This window comes from Pelodiscus sinensis, chromosome 28 (genome assembly GCF_049634645.1).
Source record: "Pelodiscus sinensis isolate JC-2024 chromosome 28, ASM4963464v1, whole genome shotgun sequence".
In the NCBI taxonomy this organism is placed as follows: domain Eukaryota; kingdom Metazoa; phylum Chordata; order Testudines; family Trionychidae; genus Pelodiscus; species Pelodiscus sinensis.
In genome coordinates this window covers 5,939,852-5,957,868 of record NC_134738.1, presented here as the reverse complement: position 1 = coordinate 5,957,868, position 18,017 = coordinate 5,939,852, and the positions used below count along the sequence as shown (strand labels likewise).

The 18,017-nt window shown below is 54.3% G+C and overlaps 1 protein-coding gene across 3 annotated transcripts; it reads left to right on the top strand.

Moving 5' to 3' along the window:
* The first annotated feature begins 556 nt into the window (after positions 1 to 556).
* On the top strand, positions 557 to 17,754 carry ARID5A (AT-rich interaction domain 5A). 3 transcript variants are annotated; one of them, XM_075911051.1, is made up of 8 exons: positions 629 to 714; positions 4,921 to 5,130; positions 5,670 to 5,806; positions 9,450 to 9,639; positions 10,456 to 10,508; positions 13,883 to 13,980; positions 14,808 to 14,973; positions 15,398 to 17,754. In XM_075911051.1, the coding sequence occupies exons 3-8, from the start codon at positions 5,699 to 5,701 to the stop codon at positions 16,964 to 16,966; spliced, it is 2,184 nt and encodes a 727-aa protein (XP_075767166.1). In that variant the 5' UTR covers positions 629 to 714; positions 4,921 to 5,130; positions 5,670 to 5,698; the 3' UTR covers positions 16,967 to 17,754. The 3 variants fall into 3 exon arrangements, with proteins under 3 accessions (XP_075767165.1, XP_075767166.1, XP_025043471.1); XM_075911050.1 differs by lacking the exon at positions 4,921 to 5,130 and having other exon boundaries at positions 557 to 714; XM_025187686.2 differs by lacking the exon at positions 629 to 714 and having other exon boundaries at positions 1,567 to 5,130.
* Positions 17,755 to 18,017: the final 263 nt, after the last annotated feature.

Sequence of the window (18,017 nt, the reverse complement as noted above, 5' to 3'; positions counted from 1 at the left end):
CCCCCCCCCGCACCCGGCTCCCCCCCGGGTCAGCCCGCCGGCTCCCCCCCCGCACCCGGCTCCCCCCCGGGTCAGCCCGCCGGCCCCCCCCCCGCACCCGGCTCCCCCCCGGGTCAGCCCGCCGGCCCCCCCCCCGCACCCGGCTCCCCCCCGGGTCAGCCCGCCGGCCCCCCCCCGCACCCGGCTCCCCCCCGGGTCAGCCCGCCGGCTCCCCCCCCCGCACCCGGCTCCCCCCCGGGTCAGCCCGCCGGCCCCCCCCCGCACCCGGCTCCCCCCCGGGTCAGCCCGCCGGCTCCCCCCCCCGCACCCGGCTCCCCCCCGGGTCAGCCCGTTCGCCTCCGGGAGTGGCCTGGGCCCGGCCGGCGCGGGAGGGGGGGAGCGGGGCAGCCCCGCAGCTGGCCCGGCCGGGGTCCTGCTCCCTCAGGCGTGGGGGGAGGGGCGAGCCGCGCGCAGCGGGCGGGCGATCGGCGGGAAGGGAGGGGGGGCGGCTCTCTCGCGAACTACAAATCCCAAGGGCCCGCGCGGCGCGGGGCGGGCGCGCTGAACTGACGGCGCCCTTGTCCAATCAGCCGCTGAGCGCCGCCCAATGGGCGCGCGGGGCGGGGCGGGGACAGAGTTGCTGCTTCTCAGCCCGGACACTCCGGAGTCTCGCATGGGCCGGGCGGCGGCGCGGGGGCCGGGCGGGCGCTGAGGCCGCGGCGCTGCGGGCGATGGGTAAGAACCAGCCTTGCCTGGGCTGGGTCGGCAGCGCGTCCCCAGCCGGGAAGCGCGGGGAGGAGGGGAGTTGGGGGGGAGTTGGACTGAGGGGGGGGAGTTGGGGACTGGGGCTGGCGGGGGGGGGAGTTGGACTGAGGGGGGGGAGTTGGGGACTGGGGCTGGCGGGGGGGGAGTTGGGGGGCCGGGGCTGGCGGGGGGGGAGTTGGACTGAGGGGGGGGGAGTTGGGGACTGGGGCTGGCGGGGGGGGGGAGTTGGACTGAGGGGGGGGAGTTGGGGACTGGGGCTGGCGGGGGGGGGAGTTGGACTGAGGGGGGGGAGTTGGGGACTGGGGCTGGCGGGGGGGGGAGTTGGACTGAGGGGGGGGAGTTGGGGACTGGGGCTGGCGGGGGGGGGGAGTTGGACTGAGGGGGGGGAGTTGGGGACTGGGGCGGGCGGGGGGGGAGTTGGACTGAGGGGGGGGAGTTGGGGGGACGGGGGCTGGCGGGGGGGGGAGTTGGACTGAGGGGGGGGGAGTTGGGGGGACGGGGGCTGGCGGGGGGGGAGTTGGACTGAGGGGGGGGGAGTTGGGGGGACGGGGGCTGGCGGGGGGGGAGTTGGACTGAGGGGGGGGAGTTGGGGGGACGGGGGCTGGCGGGGGGGGGAGTTGGACTGAGGGGGGGGGGAGTTGGGGATGGGGGCTGGCGGGGGGGAGTTGGACTGAGGTGGGGGGGAGTTGGGGACGGGGTCTGGCAGTGGGGGGATGGGGCTGGGAGCAGGGGAGAGGGTTGGGGTGAGGTGGGAGGCCAGGACTGGCAGCAGGGGAGTGGGTTGGGGGTAGGGGGAGGAGTTGGAGTGGGAAATGGGGCTGGCAGCAGGAGGCGGGTGCCGTGCCCCATTTGAGGACAGGGAAGTCAGCTTTGGATTCTGGTTACGGTCAAACCTCCGGCGCACTCCCGAGCCCCTGTCCTGCAGCTGGGTTTGGGCTCAGAGAGAGCAGGGGTGCACTTGCTCCCTAGCAGCCCCTTGGAGATGGGAGCCGCAGCTGCCCAGCCCGGTTCGCAGGCTGGTCCCAGAGCCCGGCCGTTAGGCTGCAGATTCTTCAGAAGCAATGAGGAGGGAGGGGGAGTTTTTTCCTTGTCTCAAAAGTTTCTAGCTGCAAGGGGCTTCCCAGTAATTTTTATCTCAAAATGCACTTTTCTTTCTAGTTGGTAAATTTCAGTGCTGTGTTGGGTTCTGGCTTCCCACTTCCTGTTGTGGTTTGTAATCTTTAGCTGTTCTCAGCTAATTTGTTGTGACAGCTGTCAGCAACAGCTTTTTTTTTTCTTTGGTTCCCAGAAGAATCTGGCTGTTTTTCCCCTTCCCCGTCATGGCCTCCAAAGGGTTAAGCTGAGGTATTGTACAGTGTGTACGCAGAATTCTGGTTCCATTGTACGCTGTCATTTCCCGAAAGTGGCTTACTCTTGTGCTTTGAAGATGCTAACGGCCCCTCCTTCCAAGTCAAGAAATGGTTTGACCTTTTCAAGAACACTTTTCAGCTACTACAGCCATGTAGAAGAATGAAACTATTCCCATTTGCCCCATGCTCACGCAAGCACATACATACACACACGTACCAGGGTAGTGTGAACAAGATAAATGTTTAGTAGTGGGGGCAGGGGGAGGGGAGAAGTGACTCTGGAAATTGCAGTTTACTGCTGAGAAGTACAAACATCTACTCTCAGTAGATTTTTCCAAAATACCAGAGGACCTGGCTGTTCCAGATTAGGTTGGAGCTGTTTTTCCTTGGATATTTAGTAAATTGCATTTGTCCACAGTGCATTCTCCTGTTTTCTATGCATTGGAATATGTATGAGATTGAGCATCCCCCTCTCCTCTTAAGTAAGGTTTAGATGAGCTCATGGGTCATTGTCCTCTCTCATTTCTGATTTGTTAGCAAGGTTGGGTGGCCTTTGTTTTAAGATTTTCTTTTTGTGGCAGGGTAATCTCTAGGGTGAAGCCTGGAGAGCAGACTTTTATTTCTTGCTCTGGCCTTGGGTGACTCCTTGCCTCATTCTGTGCCTCAGTTTCCCCACATGTAAAATGGTGTTTTTGGTACTGCTCCATTTTATATGATATGTCGACATCAATCCACTAATGATAGCAGAATAAAGAACTGAGTTGAAGCAGCATGCCCTGCTCTCCTCTCTGGACTGGTGAGAAGAGGGTGATTGGAGCCCCAAATTGTGCAGAAGGGCAGCCCCAAAACAGGCACTTTGCCATACCAGTAAAACTGCAAAGCAAGGCCCAGCATGCAGCTGCCTTGGAAAAAAACAGGTGCTTTGCAGTGCTGCAACCCAGATAAGATGCATCCCAACTGGCATGAAACAAAGAACAGTGTAATTACTGTATCTTCTGGAAAGGGGGAAGGGAGGCAACAACTGCTGAGGTCTGCCTTGGAAGAATGAAGCGGGAGCTGCAAAACTCTGCAGAGCAGAGAGGCAGATTCCTACATGTGGTGTGAGCCAAGCTGTGTTCTCACTCCACCACATGCAACCCCCACAAACCTTGGTCCATCCAGTATAACTGTTAGGAAAACTCTAATTAATGGCATTTTGCTTGCTTTGTAATTAACAAACGCCTGCACTTGTCTCCTTTGTTTGTTGGGAGTTGTGCTCTTGTGTCAGTGAGTGTTCAGGTGTCTGTCCCTTTGTCTCCCTGCCTGTTCTCTGTGCCATGCTGATGAGCTGAGGCAGTTTGGAGGGGACAGACTCTTAGCCTTCCTTCCTCCCCCACAGTGGCTCCTGCCATAAGCCGGGTAAAAGACTCAAGCTGTTCTCTGCTGTTTCCCAAAGTTGTCATCATGTCCAGTAATCCTCTCAGAAGCCGGGCTTGTCTTGGCTGCCTTGCGTGGTGATCTCATGCCCAGAGAACATTAAACCGGCCAGTTTTCTCTCCCCTTTGTACAGTATGTGAAAGCGTTTTATGAGCTCGCTGACCCCGTGGGGCTGAGAATGACACACAGCAAACACGAACTGGAGTAGGCTGAGGGGTTGAGCTTTGGGAACAAATCAGCACTTGTTGTTGTTCAAAAGGCTCAGGAAGGAGAGGTGGATATTTCAGCAGCATCAGGAGACAGACTGATGTGACCTGGTTCTGATCCATCAGCTCTGGTTCCCATCTGCCTCCCTCCCCCCCCCCCCAGCTTGGAAAAGGGGGTTGTTGGAGTAGTCGGTGACCTCAGCCCGGCAGATGTTGCTCGCAGGAGCTGTGGCACCGGCAACAGTGCAGAGTAGGAGGGAGGTTTTGTTTGTTTGTTTCTCTTCCTTTCTTGTTATGTAAACAGAATCTATATTAAGCAGTTATGCAATGTGGGAGGAATTTCACAAATGCAGTAAGGTGGGGCAGGGTCTCTGCCCTGAGCTCACAGCAGAGCATGAGCCTTTCATTTCAAGAAACATTGGGTAGTATTGGAGCTGCTCGGCAAGGTGGCTTGCATGACCACAGACGAAGCTGTCCATGATACGGCCCAGTTTCTGATAGAGGGTGGCCTCCATGCTTGCTGTGACAAATCAGGGTCCCTCTTGAGGACTGACCTCTGCACAGGGACTTGGCACTAGATCCCAGCTCTGCCACTGCCCACGTTTCTGCTCGGTTCCTGAGTTTCCTCTCTCTCAATTTAGAGTGTAAAATCTTCAGGGCAGGTACGTGTCTGTGCAACACCTAGCAAAGTGGGGCACTGATCTCCATGTGGCCTCTAGATATGACAGTAATATGCTTCTTAGAGCATCCTGGCTGTGCTTCCCTTGGCCTGGCCCTTGGGCTAGAGTTTCCCTTTTGTCTCTCTGTTCGGGGTGGGTTTACTTTTTTGTAAGTGTCCAGTTCTCAGTGACTTTCAGGCTGAATTAGCAGCAGCACAGCCCCATATACATGTTTTAAGCCTAATGGGGACAGTGCAGGGCAATCTGACTTGGAGAGGTTGAGATTCTTCTGTGAGCCAGGTGGAAACTGGTGAGAAGTATTTAACTGCTGGGTGGTGAAGGGAGGTAACCTCTATCCAGCTCTCCATGATGTTCAGGCTCTTGTTGATGAGCCTGAGGGTAAAGAGAATTCGACAGGGCAGGATTATCAAGGGCTGCAGTAGAGGCAGGTTCCCATGTGTTGCCATGTCCTAGGTGATGAGTGGGGAAGTAGAAGGTATCTCCACTTGCTCGCTGGCTAAAGGGATTTTTTTCATCCCTCCTCAGTGACTCGAGGGGAGAGTGAGCCACCTGCCAGAGGCAGTTAGCTGAGCGTCTGGCAGGAACGGATGTGGCTGAGGTGGGGAAGCGTTCACAGCTCCGCACTAGCTCATAGGGCTCCAGGAAGCCACCCTGAAAGTGAAAGCAGTGGCCAGACGCCCCGCCATCACGAGCTGTTGACAAACACAGCATATCTCTGAACAGGAAGCCCTGCAGGTACCTGCATCACAGAGGTCTCTGTTCTTGGAAAGCCTGCTTGTTTTCGGGCCCAGTCCAGGGTATTGGGCCCCTCTGACATATCCAATGCTGAAGTGTCCCTGACTGGGGACTGTCCTTCCGTTCAGAGGCAGGACCCGCCTCTGAAAGAGCGGCATGTAGCAATGAACCATGGGCCCAAGCATGAAATCTTGAGAGACCTGACTATTCCCCGAGTTCAAGGCTATGCAGATTGGGGCATCTGGTTCTCTGTCCTTTGGAGAGGCCTGGATTGGGGAGTCTGAATCGAGATCTAGCTTGCGCTTATGTTTGAGAGGAGGGAAGATTGATCCGGGTTTACGCATGCTGGAAACTGGGGCTCTGTAGCATTGGAGGAACTGATCCTGTGTATTCCTTAATATGTGTGTCTGGGATGCCAAGGAGTGTGGGTGTCTCACTCTGCTGTGTGCGTGCAGAGTACATAGATAACTAGCTTGACTTGCACGATTGTTTGGGCCTTCATTTCTCAATATTTTCTCCATCTTCTCCCTTGGACACAGCACCCAGCTTCAAAGGGAAGAGGAAAAAGATGACATCCACCATGGAGGCTATTGAGCCGGGGCCTGTGGAAGAGTCTAATGCTCTGAAGCCCGAACCTGAGGGGAGCCAGAGCACTGTAGACTCACTGGACCAGCTGGTGAGTGAGAAATGGCATGAAGTTCTCTTGTCTCCCATTGGAGCTTCTCGATGCACTCAGCCTTCTCCATGAGGTGGGAATGTGGGGCTTGGAGCTTCCAAGGGAGGTGAGGAAAGAATGCTGTTGAGGTGTATTTTGTTATCTGGGTACCCATGCCCATAGCTTCACTGCTGCTCAACAGGCTAGGGCAGCAACTGACAGCAATGCTTCAGGAACAACAAGCAAAGTTCCTGGGCAGCCTAGCACAGGGAATCTCTCTCCTTACCTTAATGGCAAAACAGTCACTAAGGGCTGTTCATCACTCTTCCAGCATACCTTGATAGGGGACTGCTGTAGGTGTCAGTACTAAAAGACAGCACTGGAATTTGGGTTAGTCTCACTCTTATTCTAGGTGAAGGGAAAAGAACAAATTGCAAAGGCAGGTCTCCAGGGAAGAGAATGTTTTATTTGTATTCTCATAAGGGCCCCAGTCCTGACCTGGAACCTTGTTAGGCTGGGCATTGTGCAGCTCCAGAACAGAGAGAGGGTACCTGCCCCAGAGTCGGCGATTAGAGCTGCCAGGCAGAGACCGAGCACAAGGAAGCAATGAGACGGAGCTGTCTACTTGGGCAGGACTGAGACAGGGGAGGGGAAAGGGTAGAAAGCATTAGCACAATAAAGAGTGGGATGGAGCAAATGGCAAGTTAGCACCACAATTATAGTTTCTAGGCCTGGAGAGTGGGGGTGGGGTTAAATGTACTTAAAATCAGCTAAAGGAAAGGAAAGGAACAGGATGGGGGGAGAAGATAGGAAGGGTGGGAGTGACACTGAAGGTGTATTGCTTTTATAATATGTTGCCTCAGCTTGGCCTCAGTGGCCTGCTTGCCCTGCACAAGGCCAGGCTCCTTGGCATGGTGGTTGCGTGATGTGAAGCCATTTCATGGAGTAGATACAGAATTCTGCATGGGGCCTGTTTGTATAGCCAGGGCTGACTTGTGCCTTCATCGGTCCCTTATTTGCACATGCAACATGCAGAAAAGGTGTGTCCCTGACAACAGAGAAGACCCAGTACTTGGTTGTTGTAAATAAAAGGGATTGTTGATTGAGGCTGCTAGATGCTGATAAGACTCAGCTGTTCTCTTGAGTTTCCCGGCAGATGTAACCAGTGCTGCGGAAACAGTTGTGAATGGTCTTCTGATGACACTGCAGTCAGAGGCATGCACACCTGTCTGGCACTCAGTTCGTGCGCACAAGTGATGGTGTGTGCACATAGGTGTGCACCTTCTGCAGAAGCCAGGCTGTGACTGAGAATGTGTGGGCCAAGTTGTGTTACAGACCTCTGGGATAATCGGTGCAATTATGGAGACTAGAGCATTTCCAGGAACGGTGATAACTCAAAAGAAAAAGCAAATGCTCAGATTGTTTGTTCACACCAGGTGAACCTGAGTGAGGAATTTGCAAAGCCAAGAAACTAGTGAGGGGAAACAGGTGAACGGCAATTGGGGAAGTCCTATCCACTGCTGTCTCCGAGCATTGCTGCCCTTGCTGCATGAAGCATGTGGCATAATCATTTGTACTGCTGGGTGCACGTGGCCCCGTGCTGCTCTGTGGAAGGTGTGTGGAGTGTGCTCAGTCCAGTGGAGGTAGCTGCATGGGGACCATAGGGAGCATGTCCATGCTCTGTTTCAGGGAAAATGCCTCATTAGCTCATTAGCCTGTGACTTCTCCATTGTGGGAAGTTGTGGTTTTATCCTCTTTGCGTGCCTGCTGGGCTTGTTCCATGGCCACCTTGCTGCAGCACCATCCAAGGGACTGGTGTACCCACTTCAGCTGTCAATTTAAAGGCCATGGGTGGGTGTGACCCGTGCAGCCTCCCTGAGTCAAGTGTTGGGTTACACTGGTTTTGGTCAATCCCTTGTCTCTCTGAGCACTATGAAAATTCACATAGGATGCCTTGTGTCATTGTGGGCACATTTAAAGGGCACCTGCCGCTTCCATCATGGTGGAGAGAGAGATGGGCTTGATGTTGAGAGTGAGGGGTGCAAATTGTGAGTCCTCAGCATTATTGATCTAGACGGTACTGGGTCCTGCCGTGAGGGCAGGGGACTGGACTCGATGACCTCGCGAGGTCCCTTCCAGTCCTAGTGTTCTAGGATTATGTGGTTGGTGTGATTGCTAAAGATGGGACTAAACCAAGCATCCTGAGCTGGGCACACCATAACACCGCTCCCATTAAAAGGCGCTGGATGTTTGGTGACAGCAATGCAGACCAGGCCTCTCACCCTCCAGACCATCAGCATGGATTCAATCTGGGGGAAATTGTTCCCTACTGAGAGTTGTTCTGGTGAAAGGCATTTGGTAAAGTGGTTCATTCACACAGTTCAGTTTCCAGCAGGTAATTGGCTGCTTTACCACAACCGCTGCCACAGCCAACCCAAGTGGGTGGGGACCAAATCGTGTACAAAGCATGGCTCATGTCCTGTAGCAGAAGCCCATCCTGTCGGGGCAAGCCTGAGGGGGTTGTGGCAGTGCTGAGTGGGTTTGCGAAACTTGCCCTATGGCAGAGGCCTTGAATTGCCAGGACTCTCGCTCACACACCAGTCCCCTGCACTGAATGCACTGGGGTTTCAAAAAGAAAAAGGAGGCCCAAAAATAACTCAGCAGCTAAAATAACATATCTGTCACAAGCAGTTAAAAGAATAGAAAGGAGAAAAAGTGCTGGGAGCTGAGCAGCTGCTTTGCCCAAAAATAGCAACAAGTTTTATAACTCCGGAAAATGTAGAACAAACAAACGAGAAACATTTTTAGCTGAGAGAGAGAGAGAGTGAGAGCAAGTCTTTCTGCCCTTCTGTTTTCCTGGAAGCCGTTCCTCGTGTTCTCACACAACTCCAGCGCTCTGACCAACTTGGCTGTCTTCCCAGCTGAGAGAATAATAAACTGTGGCTCTCACTCTTTAGTTGCACAAGTCTGTTACTTTCCGGAGCTAATAAAAAGCCTCCAACCACAAAATGCCTCTCATGGTATTTAGAGCAGTGGTACAATGCAGCATGGCATTTCATGAACACCCTACTAGCAGGAAGAGAACCCAGGAGTCCTAGCTCCTACTTCACTGCTGCTTGTGTGTATCCACTAGGCAGACCCATGCAGATGTGTGCTGAGGTTTCAAGGGGAGATAGTAAGGAGGCAAGAAAACGTGACTCTTTAGTAACCACTTGTCATACCTGCTGTTCAGTAAGTGGCCTTCCTTTGCTCCACTCCTTGCTGAGGGGCTCTGGGGGCTAACTGGTCCTGGATATTGGCGCTCCAGCATGCACAGCTGTTCTGAAGCAAGCATGAGCTAGGCCATGGGAGCTGCTGATCCTCAGTTGTGCATATCTAGGAGGACTAAGGAATTAATGTAGCTCCCCCCACCCCCCCACTCAGATGCAGGAAAGCTTTAGCTGGCTCTGTGTGACAAACACATATAAGTTGGGTGACCTCGTGGCAATGGTCTGGCAGTCAGGCCTCCTGGTACAATTCGTGGGTCTGATAGGGAGCATGGTTCAGTGAGTAGAATGGGGCTTGGGAGCCCGGACTCCCAGGTTCTGTTCATAGCTTGGCCATGGACTCATTGTGTGACTCCTCTGTCACTTGGCTCCCCCACCTCACTTGTCATTCTCTGCAGGACTCTCCAGCACCGAAGTCAGACAGCAGCTCTGAAGTGGAGCAAAAGAGGCTGGTGGAGGAGATGGAGAATGAACAGGAAACCAGCAGGGAGAAGGAGGAGGAACAGGCCTTTCTTGTCAATCTCTACAAGTTCATGAAGGACCGTCACACCCCCATTGAGAGGGTGCCTCATCTTGGCTTCAAGCAGAGTGAGTCCACTCACCTCGTGTGTATCCACTCACTTCTGCTGCCACAGCCCACTGCGCAGCAGCTCATAACCATGTCTTTGGGGAGGGGTGTCCCTGAATCCTTTGCTGGTTCCCAGGACAGGTGGCACTGCAGAAGTGGGTGTAGAAGTGACATGCCAGCCACCTCCTCAGGGCTGGCCTGTGAGAGACTGACCCATCCATATAATGACCAGTTGTAGAGTAGGGGCAGGAAGTGGCACTACCCCGCACCCAGGACAAGTACCAACAATTCCCCCTCCATGCTAGCAAGCCCAGGCCTGTTGGCTGAGTAAACTGCCAGTGCCATGAGCAACTAGCACAGCTTAGTGGTCCAGAGGAAGCACCTGTGGCTGTTCATGGGATCCTCATGAAGGTGGCTCACAGCAATTCTGATTGCAGCCACCTTGGTCATGCCAGCAGAGGCCTCAGCCAGGCTGGCAACTTCCTTGCAACAGTGCATCTGCTCAGCGGGACCATAACAACCCACTGACCTTCCTTGTGGCAGGGCCCTGCCCGAGGTCCCAGCACCTCTCCTCTCCCCCGCCAAAAGCCAGCAGAACAGCTGGTCTCCCAGCATGACATGGCTGAGGTGCTCCTTGTACATCCTGTGAGTGGAGCCCTGCCCTGGCTGGTGATCCTGCATCATGATGCTGATGGCCCATCCTGTAGCTCCCATTAAAGCCAATGGGAGCTGCTCTCACATGACCTCTGCTGACAGAGCGTTGGTGATGAAGGGTGAGTCGTGTCATTGCACAGTGATCTGCCCTCACTCCTTGCCTGCTCTTTGTCTTTGTCTAGTTAACCTGTGGAAGATCTATAAAGCCGTCGAGAAGCTGGGAGCATATGAACTGGTAAGAAGAGTGGAACTGTTACTGGGGCAGGGATTCTTTTGTCGTCAGCTAGGTACTTACGTTGCCCTGTTGCAGGGTCCTCTCTAGCCAAACAGGACATGACTTCAGGAGCTGAAATCTGTTGCTATTTGCAGCTGCTCGGAGCAGCTCAGAGTTTAGAGCAGTTGTGGGCAAGTGCAGCCCAATGGGATTGTATGTGACCCACAAGATATTTTGTTTACTGTTGTTCATGCCCAGGATTGCCAGATTCTGCTGGTTTTCATCCATGTAGGTTTTTTCTTGGCAGTATTACAAGTGACATGTACTTAAAGCAAGGACACGTAAAGCGAGGTGTGTGCTGATTGCTCACAACATTGTGACATCCGTGCACTCCCCCTGCATTCAGTCAAAGCACAGTCAGCCTGCACATTCTACATATGCAAGCGCAATTAGCAAAACTACCTTATCCTGGGTGACCATCTTGGTTACAACAATCTTGTGGCCCACTGAGATGAAATAGGGCCAGTCATGTGGTCCACTCATTACCCTAGGTTGCCCCTGACTGGTTTTGAGGATCATGAAGGGCCTTACCAAACTCACAGTTATGGGGAAAAAACACACCATGAAGTGTGAAATCTGGTCTCTTGGGTGCTTTTCCCTATACTATATGGATTTCATGGAAGAGACCAATGTTTCTCAAATTGGGGGTTCTGACCCAAAAAGGGGTTGCCTGGGGGATCACAAGTTTATTTTGGGGGGAGGGTCACAATATGGTCACCTTTACTTTTGTGCTGATTTCAGAGCTGAGTGACCAGAGGAAAGCAGCTGTTGGCCAGGCACCCCGCTCTAAAGGCAGCAGTCTGCCAGCAGCAGTGCCGAAGTAAGAGTAGCAATAACATGCCATGCCACCCTTACTTCTGCATGCTCTCTTCAGAACTGGGTGGACAGACTGGTGGCTGCTCTGGTGGTGACAGTGCAGAAATAAGGATGGCAGCACCATATCATGCCATCCTTCTGCACGGCTGGTGTTGGTTCTATTTTCAGAGCTGAGCTCCCAGCCAGCAGCCAATCTTCAGCTCTGAAGGCAGTGCCAGCAGCCCCAGCACAGAAATAAGGGTAGCAGTACCCCAGCATCCCCCCTCTATTGGCCTTACAACCCTTCCACAAATCCTTTTTGGATCAGAACTAGGGATGTAATAATGTAGTCAATTAACTGATAACCAAAAGCTTATAGGTTAATGCGATAGCCTACACGCATTTCCACACACACACACACACACACACACACACACACACACACACACACACACCCCCCCCCCCTTGCCAGTAAATTTTTTAGCAGGCTGGCCAGCAGCCTGGCTCAGTCCTGGCTCTCATGGGGTCTGGGATCTCCCTTGCTGCAGCTCTGCATTTAAAGTGGACTAGGAGCTGGGCGGGCAGGCAGCCTGGCTCAGTTTCAGCTGAGACTCCCCCTGGACGGTGGTTACTGCCATCCCACGCTGTTTCCTCTTTATCAGAGACAGCAGCGTGGGGCGATAGGCAGCTGGTCTGTGAGGGGAGCTGTGTTTTAAACTGGCTCCCCTTGCAGATCAGCTCCTGCCTGGCACCCTGCACTGCTGCCTCTGATACAGCACTCCTTGGGAGCGAGGCCAGAGCACACTGACAGCTGGCCCCGCCCCCAGGGACTATAGAATAGTCGACTAACTGATAAGAACTCATGAGATTAATCGACTATTCAATTAACCGATATTTAACGTCCCTAAACAGAACCCTTACAATTACAACACTGAAATTTCACATTTAAATAGCTAAAATCGTGACATTTATTATTTTGAATATGCCCATAAAATTGACCAAGATGGACCATGGAGGGATTGCCACTGCTTCTAGACAGTCATGCCCAGAGGGCTGAAAGTGATCCCTGGTGCACAAACCTGTGGTGACCAATCCATGCTGTTGGTGCATATCTTGGCTCCAGCAATCCCACTAGGAACAAAAAGAAGGGGCTTTCCTTTGGGCTCTTCTGCAACACTCCTTAGACCTTAGTCTGTCCCATGCTTTTCTGCCCGTTGGGCTACCCACATTCTGCAGGCTTGCTGCTGAACTACAAAGAGATTATTGCTGGAGTGTTCCTGTGGATTTACCTCCTCCTTGCCAGCATGCCTTGTTGCAGGAGGTGAGGGAGGGAGCAAGAGCATCTTGTTGAAGCTCTTGGTTCAGGTCTGGGGGCAAGAGCCAGTGCACGCAGTTGCTGTTTGGGGCAGATGGGGCAATGCTGGATCTGGAGGGAGTAGGTGGAAAACCTAGTCTCTGGGGACACTGGCAGGCAGGGCAAGGGTTTGAAGGGAAGGGTTGCTGCCTTCCTACCATAGATACCTTGCTCAGCCCCATAGAGCAAGAACTGTGTGCAGAATCCTAGAATTGGCCCTTTACAGATCCTGCCCAGCTGAGGCTCGCAGGCAGGAGAGAGTTAACTAGGCACCTGGTGATTTATCTCTCTGAATCAAGCAGCGCTGGCATCTTCTGCTGCCTCTTCCTATCCCTGGTGGATAATGTGCAGAGTATGGGGGACTTTGCTGCAGAATGAACCTTTTCCTTCACGTTGGCACTTTGCTTGTCTCAGCTGATTTCCTCCTCATCGCCCCATCTGTTCCTGCAAACAGCAACAATGTATGTTGCTGGTGCCAGCACCTGTGCGGAACACCCTGGGGAGGGGAAGCTGCCCAGTTCCCATGTCTGGAGCTTTCCAGCTCCAGACACCAGTGGGATGGAGTATGGTATGTTTTCAGCAAATTGACCCAAAGCCCATCCTGTGGCGGCTGGATCCAATGATCTTCCTCTATGCCCATCACTTAATTCTATCCTGGCTGAAGCCTGCAAGAGCCTAAGATGACTCCCCAGTGCAGCATAGTGCTGATTGCCATGCAGAGAAAGGGTGCTTGAAGGCCCAGCATAAGCTGATAGGTTATCCCCCAGTACATGGGTGGTGTGTTGGAATGGCTGGGTTCTGCTCTAGCTCTGCTGCGGTCACACCTTTGCTCTGTGCCTCTTTCTCCTGCTGTAAAGCGTGATGGTTATCCTCTCGTGAGGCTGAATGTAGTAGTCCCAGGCATTAGAGCAATAAGCATCCATCCCTCAGCAGGCCCAAGGATTCCACTCTACCACAGAACCTGTGATTGGCCCCTTGGCTGCTCCTCAATCCCGAGTTTGGAGAGGAACTGCCATTGCTAGCCCTGCTCAGGCACTCCAAGCCTTCCCTTCCCACCAGCAGTGGCATGTTGCTGTGCCTTTGTGCTCCCTGGGGTCAGGGTGCCACTCGCTGGCATGCTGTGCACAGTGCTCCTGGACACAGTCCGCAGTGACTCCAGTGGCACTCCTCTCCCTTCCTTTTGCAGGTCACAGGAAGGCGCCTGTGGAAGAATGTGTATGATGAGCTGGGGGGCAGCCCTGGAAGCACCAGCGCAGCCACCTGCACCCGGAGGCACTATGAGAGGTATGGAACCCTCCTGCCCGTGGCATACAGAGGGGAAGAGCGGCTAGCCTTCCCTGAGTGCCTCGCCCCAATTAACCGCTGGGGTCGCCAGGAGCAGCCACAGATGGCTGCCCTCAAGGTCTCTATTTGAGCATTTGCCCTGCCAGCTAGGCTGTGAGCTTTGTTGCACTGGGGTGCTGAGCCCACTCTATTACAGTAAGGGGCTTGCGCCCTGTTTGTGGCATGTGGGGTTTGAGCTGGTGCTGTGCCTGTCACACAGGTGGCAGATGATCCCACTCTTACATGCAGCATTGAACTTCCGTGGTCTAACCCCTGTTGAGGTCACTCTTCCAGCCCTAGTCCCCAGATCACAGGCTTCTAGTGGCCATCACCCTGCATCTGCTGCTTCTTGCCTTGTGCTCCACCCTACATGCAAACTGGGTACCCTGGCAAGTCCTGCACCTTTGCTTAATGCCTAGTTTTCTTCATCAGTAATTTGGGGTGGTACGACCCTGACTCTGTGGTCTGTGCAGAGGTATTTTGCTGTCTCTGATGGGACCAGAGAAGTGGGCTGGAACAAACAACCCCCCTTTTCCCCCCCACACACAAAAACACAACTGAGGATGGACAGATCCCTGAGAATGTAGGGCGTAGCAGTGCTGGAATCTGGCGCTTCTTCCTCAGTACACAGGTACTGCTGCATGGGCCTTGTGCCACTGCTGTGCTCTGCCCTGGGCCCAGCCAAGTCCTTTGCAGTGGGTCATGGTTAGGATGGGAAGAGGCTGCACATCTCAGTGGAACTGGGCCCCGCAGTCCCTGATTCATGCACTTGCCTCTCTGTCCTGCAGGCTGGTCCTCCCCTACGTGCGACATCTGAAGGGTGAGGATGACAAGCCGCTGCCCCCCACCAAGCCCCGGAAGCAGTACAAGGTCTCCAGGGAGCCCCGTGGGGAGCAAGGCGAGGACACAGCTGAGAAAAGCAAGAGAGTCAAGAAAGAGAAAAGTGGAGACCAGGTGTGGGACTGCGCCCGGCCTCGACACCAGCCTCCAGAGCAGTGCTCCTGACAGCTCTTATGCTGCAAGGAGAGACACTGGAGTCACACTGTAGGGACTGGGCAGGGACAGGAGCTGCAATGGACTGTATGGCAGCAGGGCGGAGGTGGCTATGGCTAGAGGCCGAGGGAAGAGAACAAACAAGTGGGCAGACATGGGAGCTAAAGGGCTGCCCCCCATAGCTTTCTGGAGGGGACACCAACAGGTTGGTGGGTCTGGAACCCACCTCACTGTAGAATGGGGAGAGCTGATGACCCGGGCCAGGACCAGGCTGAGACTGCCCCTCTGCTTTTAGCAGATGGGTGGGGGCTGTGTCCCACGCCTTCCCTGACCCTAACTTGGCTCTGCTTTGCCAGTGCTCATGGTCTCATCCCTTGGCTTGCAGGTTTTGCCTGAGAAGGTGAAGCCAGATGCCTCTGTCACTCCCAAATGGAGTGTGGAGGATGTGACAGATGCACCCAAGCAGAATCAACTGGGAGACCGAGTGGAGCGGCTCCCCATTTCGAACACCAGGGACTTGGCCAAGAGTCCGCCATCCACAAGCTGTCACAGCAACTGCAGGGCCCATGGCTGTTCCGAGGCTTACAAACGGCTCTTCTCCAGCTTCTGCTTCAAAGGGAACCATGGCATCATGTCTCCCTTGGCCAAGAAGAAGCTGCTTGCTCAGGTGAGCAAGGCTGAATCGCTGCACTATCATGAAAGACACCTGAGCCACTGCCCAGAAGGGAAGAAATCGAGGTCTGCTGGACTCCCCTGCCCCAGCCCAGAGCTTGAGTCCAACAGGCCGTCAGTCATTCATCAGTGCAAGGAGGGAAGGAGCCCTGTGCCAGAGGGAGATGATCACAGTAACCCAGCCCAAGCATGTCATCTCCCTAACAGAGGGGAGGGCGTGCTGTGCCCAAAGGGATCTCGGAGCCCTAGAGGAAGCCAGATCTTTCCGAGGACAGACAGCAGGAGTTCAGGACGCCACCTCTTGCCTGCTCCTGCCATCTTCACTGGCCGCTTCCATGCGTACAGAAGTGAGGTTCTAAAACCTGTGAGCTGCCACCCTCTACGAGGCCCCATGGAGTATTTTCCAGGCTACCGTGACTTCCAAGAGACTCCCTCCGCCTGTCATCAGCCGGGCCAGGACACGCAGCCAGCCAACCCCCCTCGGAAGCGGCAGGAGGATACAGAGGGTTGTATGGATCAGCCAGAAGATTTGCGCAGCAAAGTGAGCCAGGCCCCACCATCCTTGAGTGGAGATAGCCCGCGACCCTCTGCCTTCTATAAAAGCAGTTCTGTGGGGAGTAGAGGCTCTCCCTTTGCCAGTGTGAAAGCCTGCTGGGTCCCTCCCCTGCCCAGCTTTACCAAGGCCAGTCCCCAGCTGCCCAAGAATAGTGGGCTCATCCAACCCGTCCCTCAGAGCCAGCTGAGCAGTCCTGCCTTGGGCCACGGGCTGAGGAGCAAGCGCAGTCTGGAGGAGGAGGGCTTTGTGCATGGGAAGAAGCTAAAAGCCGTTTCGCCTCTTGTCAAGGGAGTGGAGCCAAAGGACAAGTGCGGCGAGTCACCCAGCCTCCAGCAGGGCCTGGCCAAGCCCCGGGCCGTGGTGCCAAACCCCAGCTTTCCTGCACCACTCGCCTCTACTGCAGGGCAGGACAGTTACAAAGGGACAATGCTGAGGTTCCCAGTGAACTTTGGCACCTCCACGGACCATTTAAAGGGACAGTCTTCTCCACTGATCCCTTCACTCTCTGTCAGCCCATTCATCATTCCTGCATTTCCAAGCCACTTATTAGCTGCCTCCACTCAGCCTTCAGACCTCTGCCGGCCGCTGGCTACCAGCCTAGTGCACTACCCCACGTCTTACGACAGCTCGCTGCGGCATAGGCTATACCCTGTTTCCACATGGCACAATCAGCCAACATATACCCCCCACCACGTGAACACCTTCCACCGGAACACCAAGCTGTAGTCACTGGCATAGAGACTGTTACTTGTGGAGAGAGGTTATCTACTGATGGTAGGGGGTCTTGGCCAGCCATGGTGCTGAGTAGGACACAGTAACAGTGGAGTTGCAGCTGTGCTGCATCAGCCTTGGTGCTGCCCCAGTCCTGAGGCCTTGTCTTGCAATGTGGAAGGAGAAGATACGGACAGACTGGACCGTGTCATTTTTACTCTTGCTCTTCAAGCGTTATTTGTAATTGACACCATACACTGGGGGCTCTCGCACACATGTGGAGTTTAAAAAAGGGAGCAAAATAAGTTCTGGAGAGTCCTCTTAATATCAGAGGTGACCCCATCTATCATGCAGCTGCTTGGACAAGTAGGTTCCAAAGAGCAGCATGGACCTGGATGTTGTCCATCCATGTTCCTTACTAGCAAGACTGAAAAGAGGAGTGTTAAGACAGAGAGAGGAAAAACTCAAATTAATTACTACTGTTTCGAGGGTGTCCCAATATGCCAGTGGAGCTCTGGGAGTGCTCTGTGACCTGTGTTCTGGTCTAAAACAGTATTTCAGGTGAATCACCTTGGGGATGGGAATCAGGTTTAAATTTCCCAAATTGGGGACAGGGCATTAACTCCCCCCCTCCCCCATTGGTTTCACAGAGCCCGGAAATCATCTGAGATATTCCCAAGCTACTCCTGTCCCCATGTGATGCTGTCTGTGGAGGCCTCTGTGGATCTCTCCAAAGGCTGCATTGCTCTGGTTGGAAGCATCCAGGTGTCTGCAATAAAACTGCCCAAGATGGTGCAAATGGGGAGTGTGTTTGGGGTCTCTGTGATCTGTGGCGGGCACAGAACGAGGCCCATCAGCAGTGCCCAGTACTAAGCAAATAGTGTGTGCTTTGTGTATATTTTGTGGTAATTGCATTGTCAGTTCACGACAATGCAATGTGATCGGTACCTGCTGGCAGATGGGGACTAGCTCTCTTGGGAGCAAGCTGTCATTATCTAACAAGGTGGTTGGAGGAGCAGCAGCAAACAGCACTTCCTGTCCTGACATAGCATGGCTCCACAGTGCG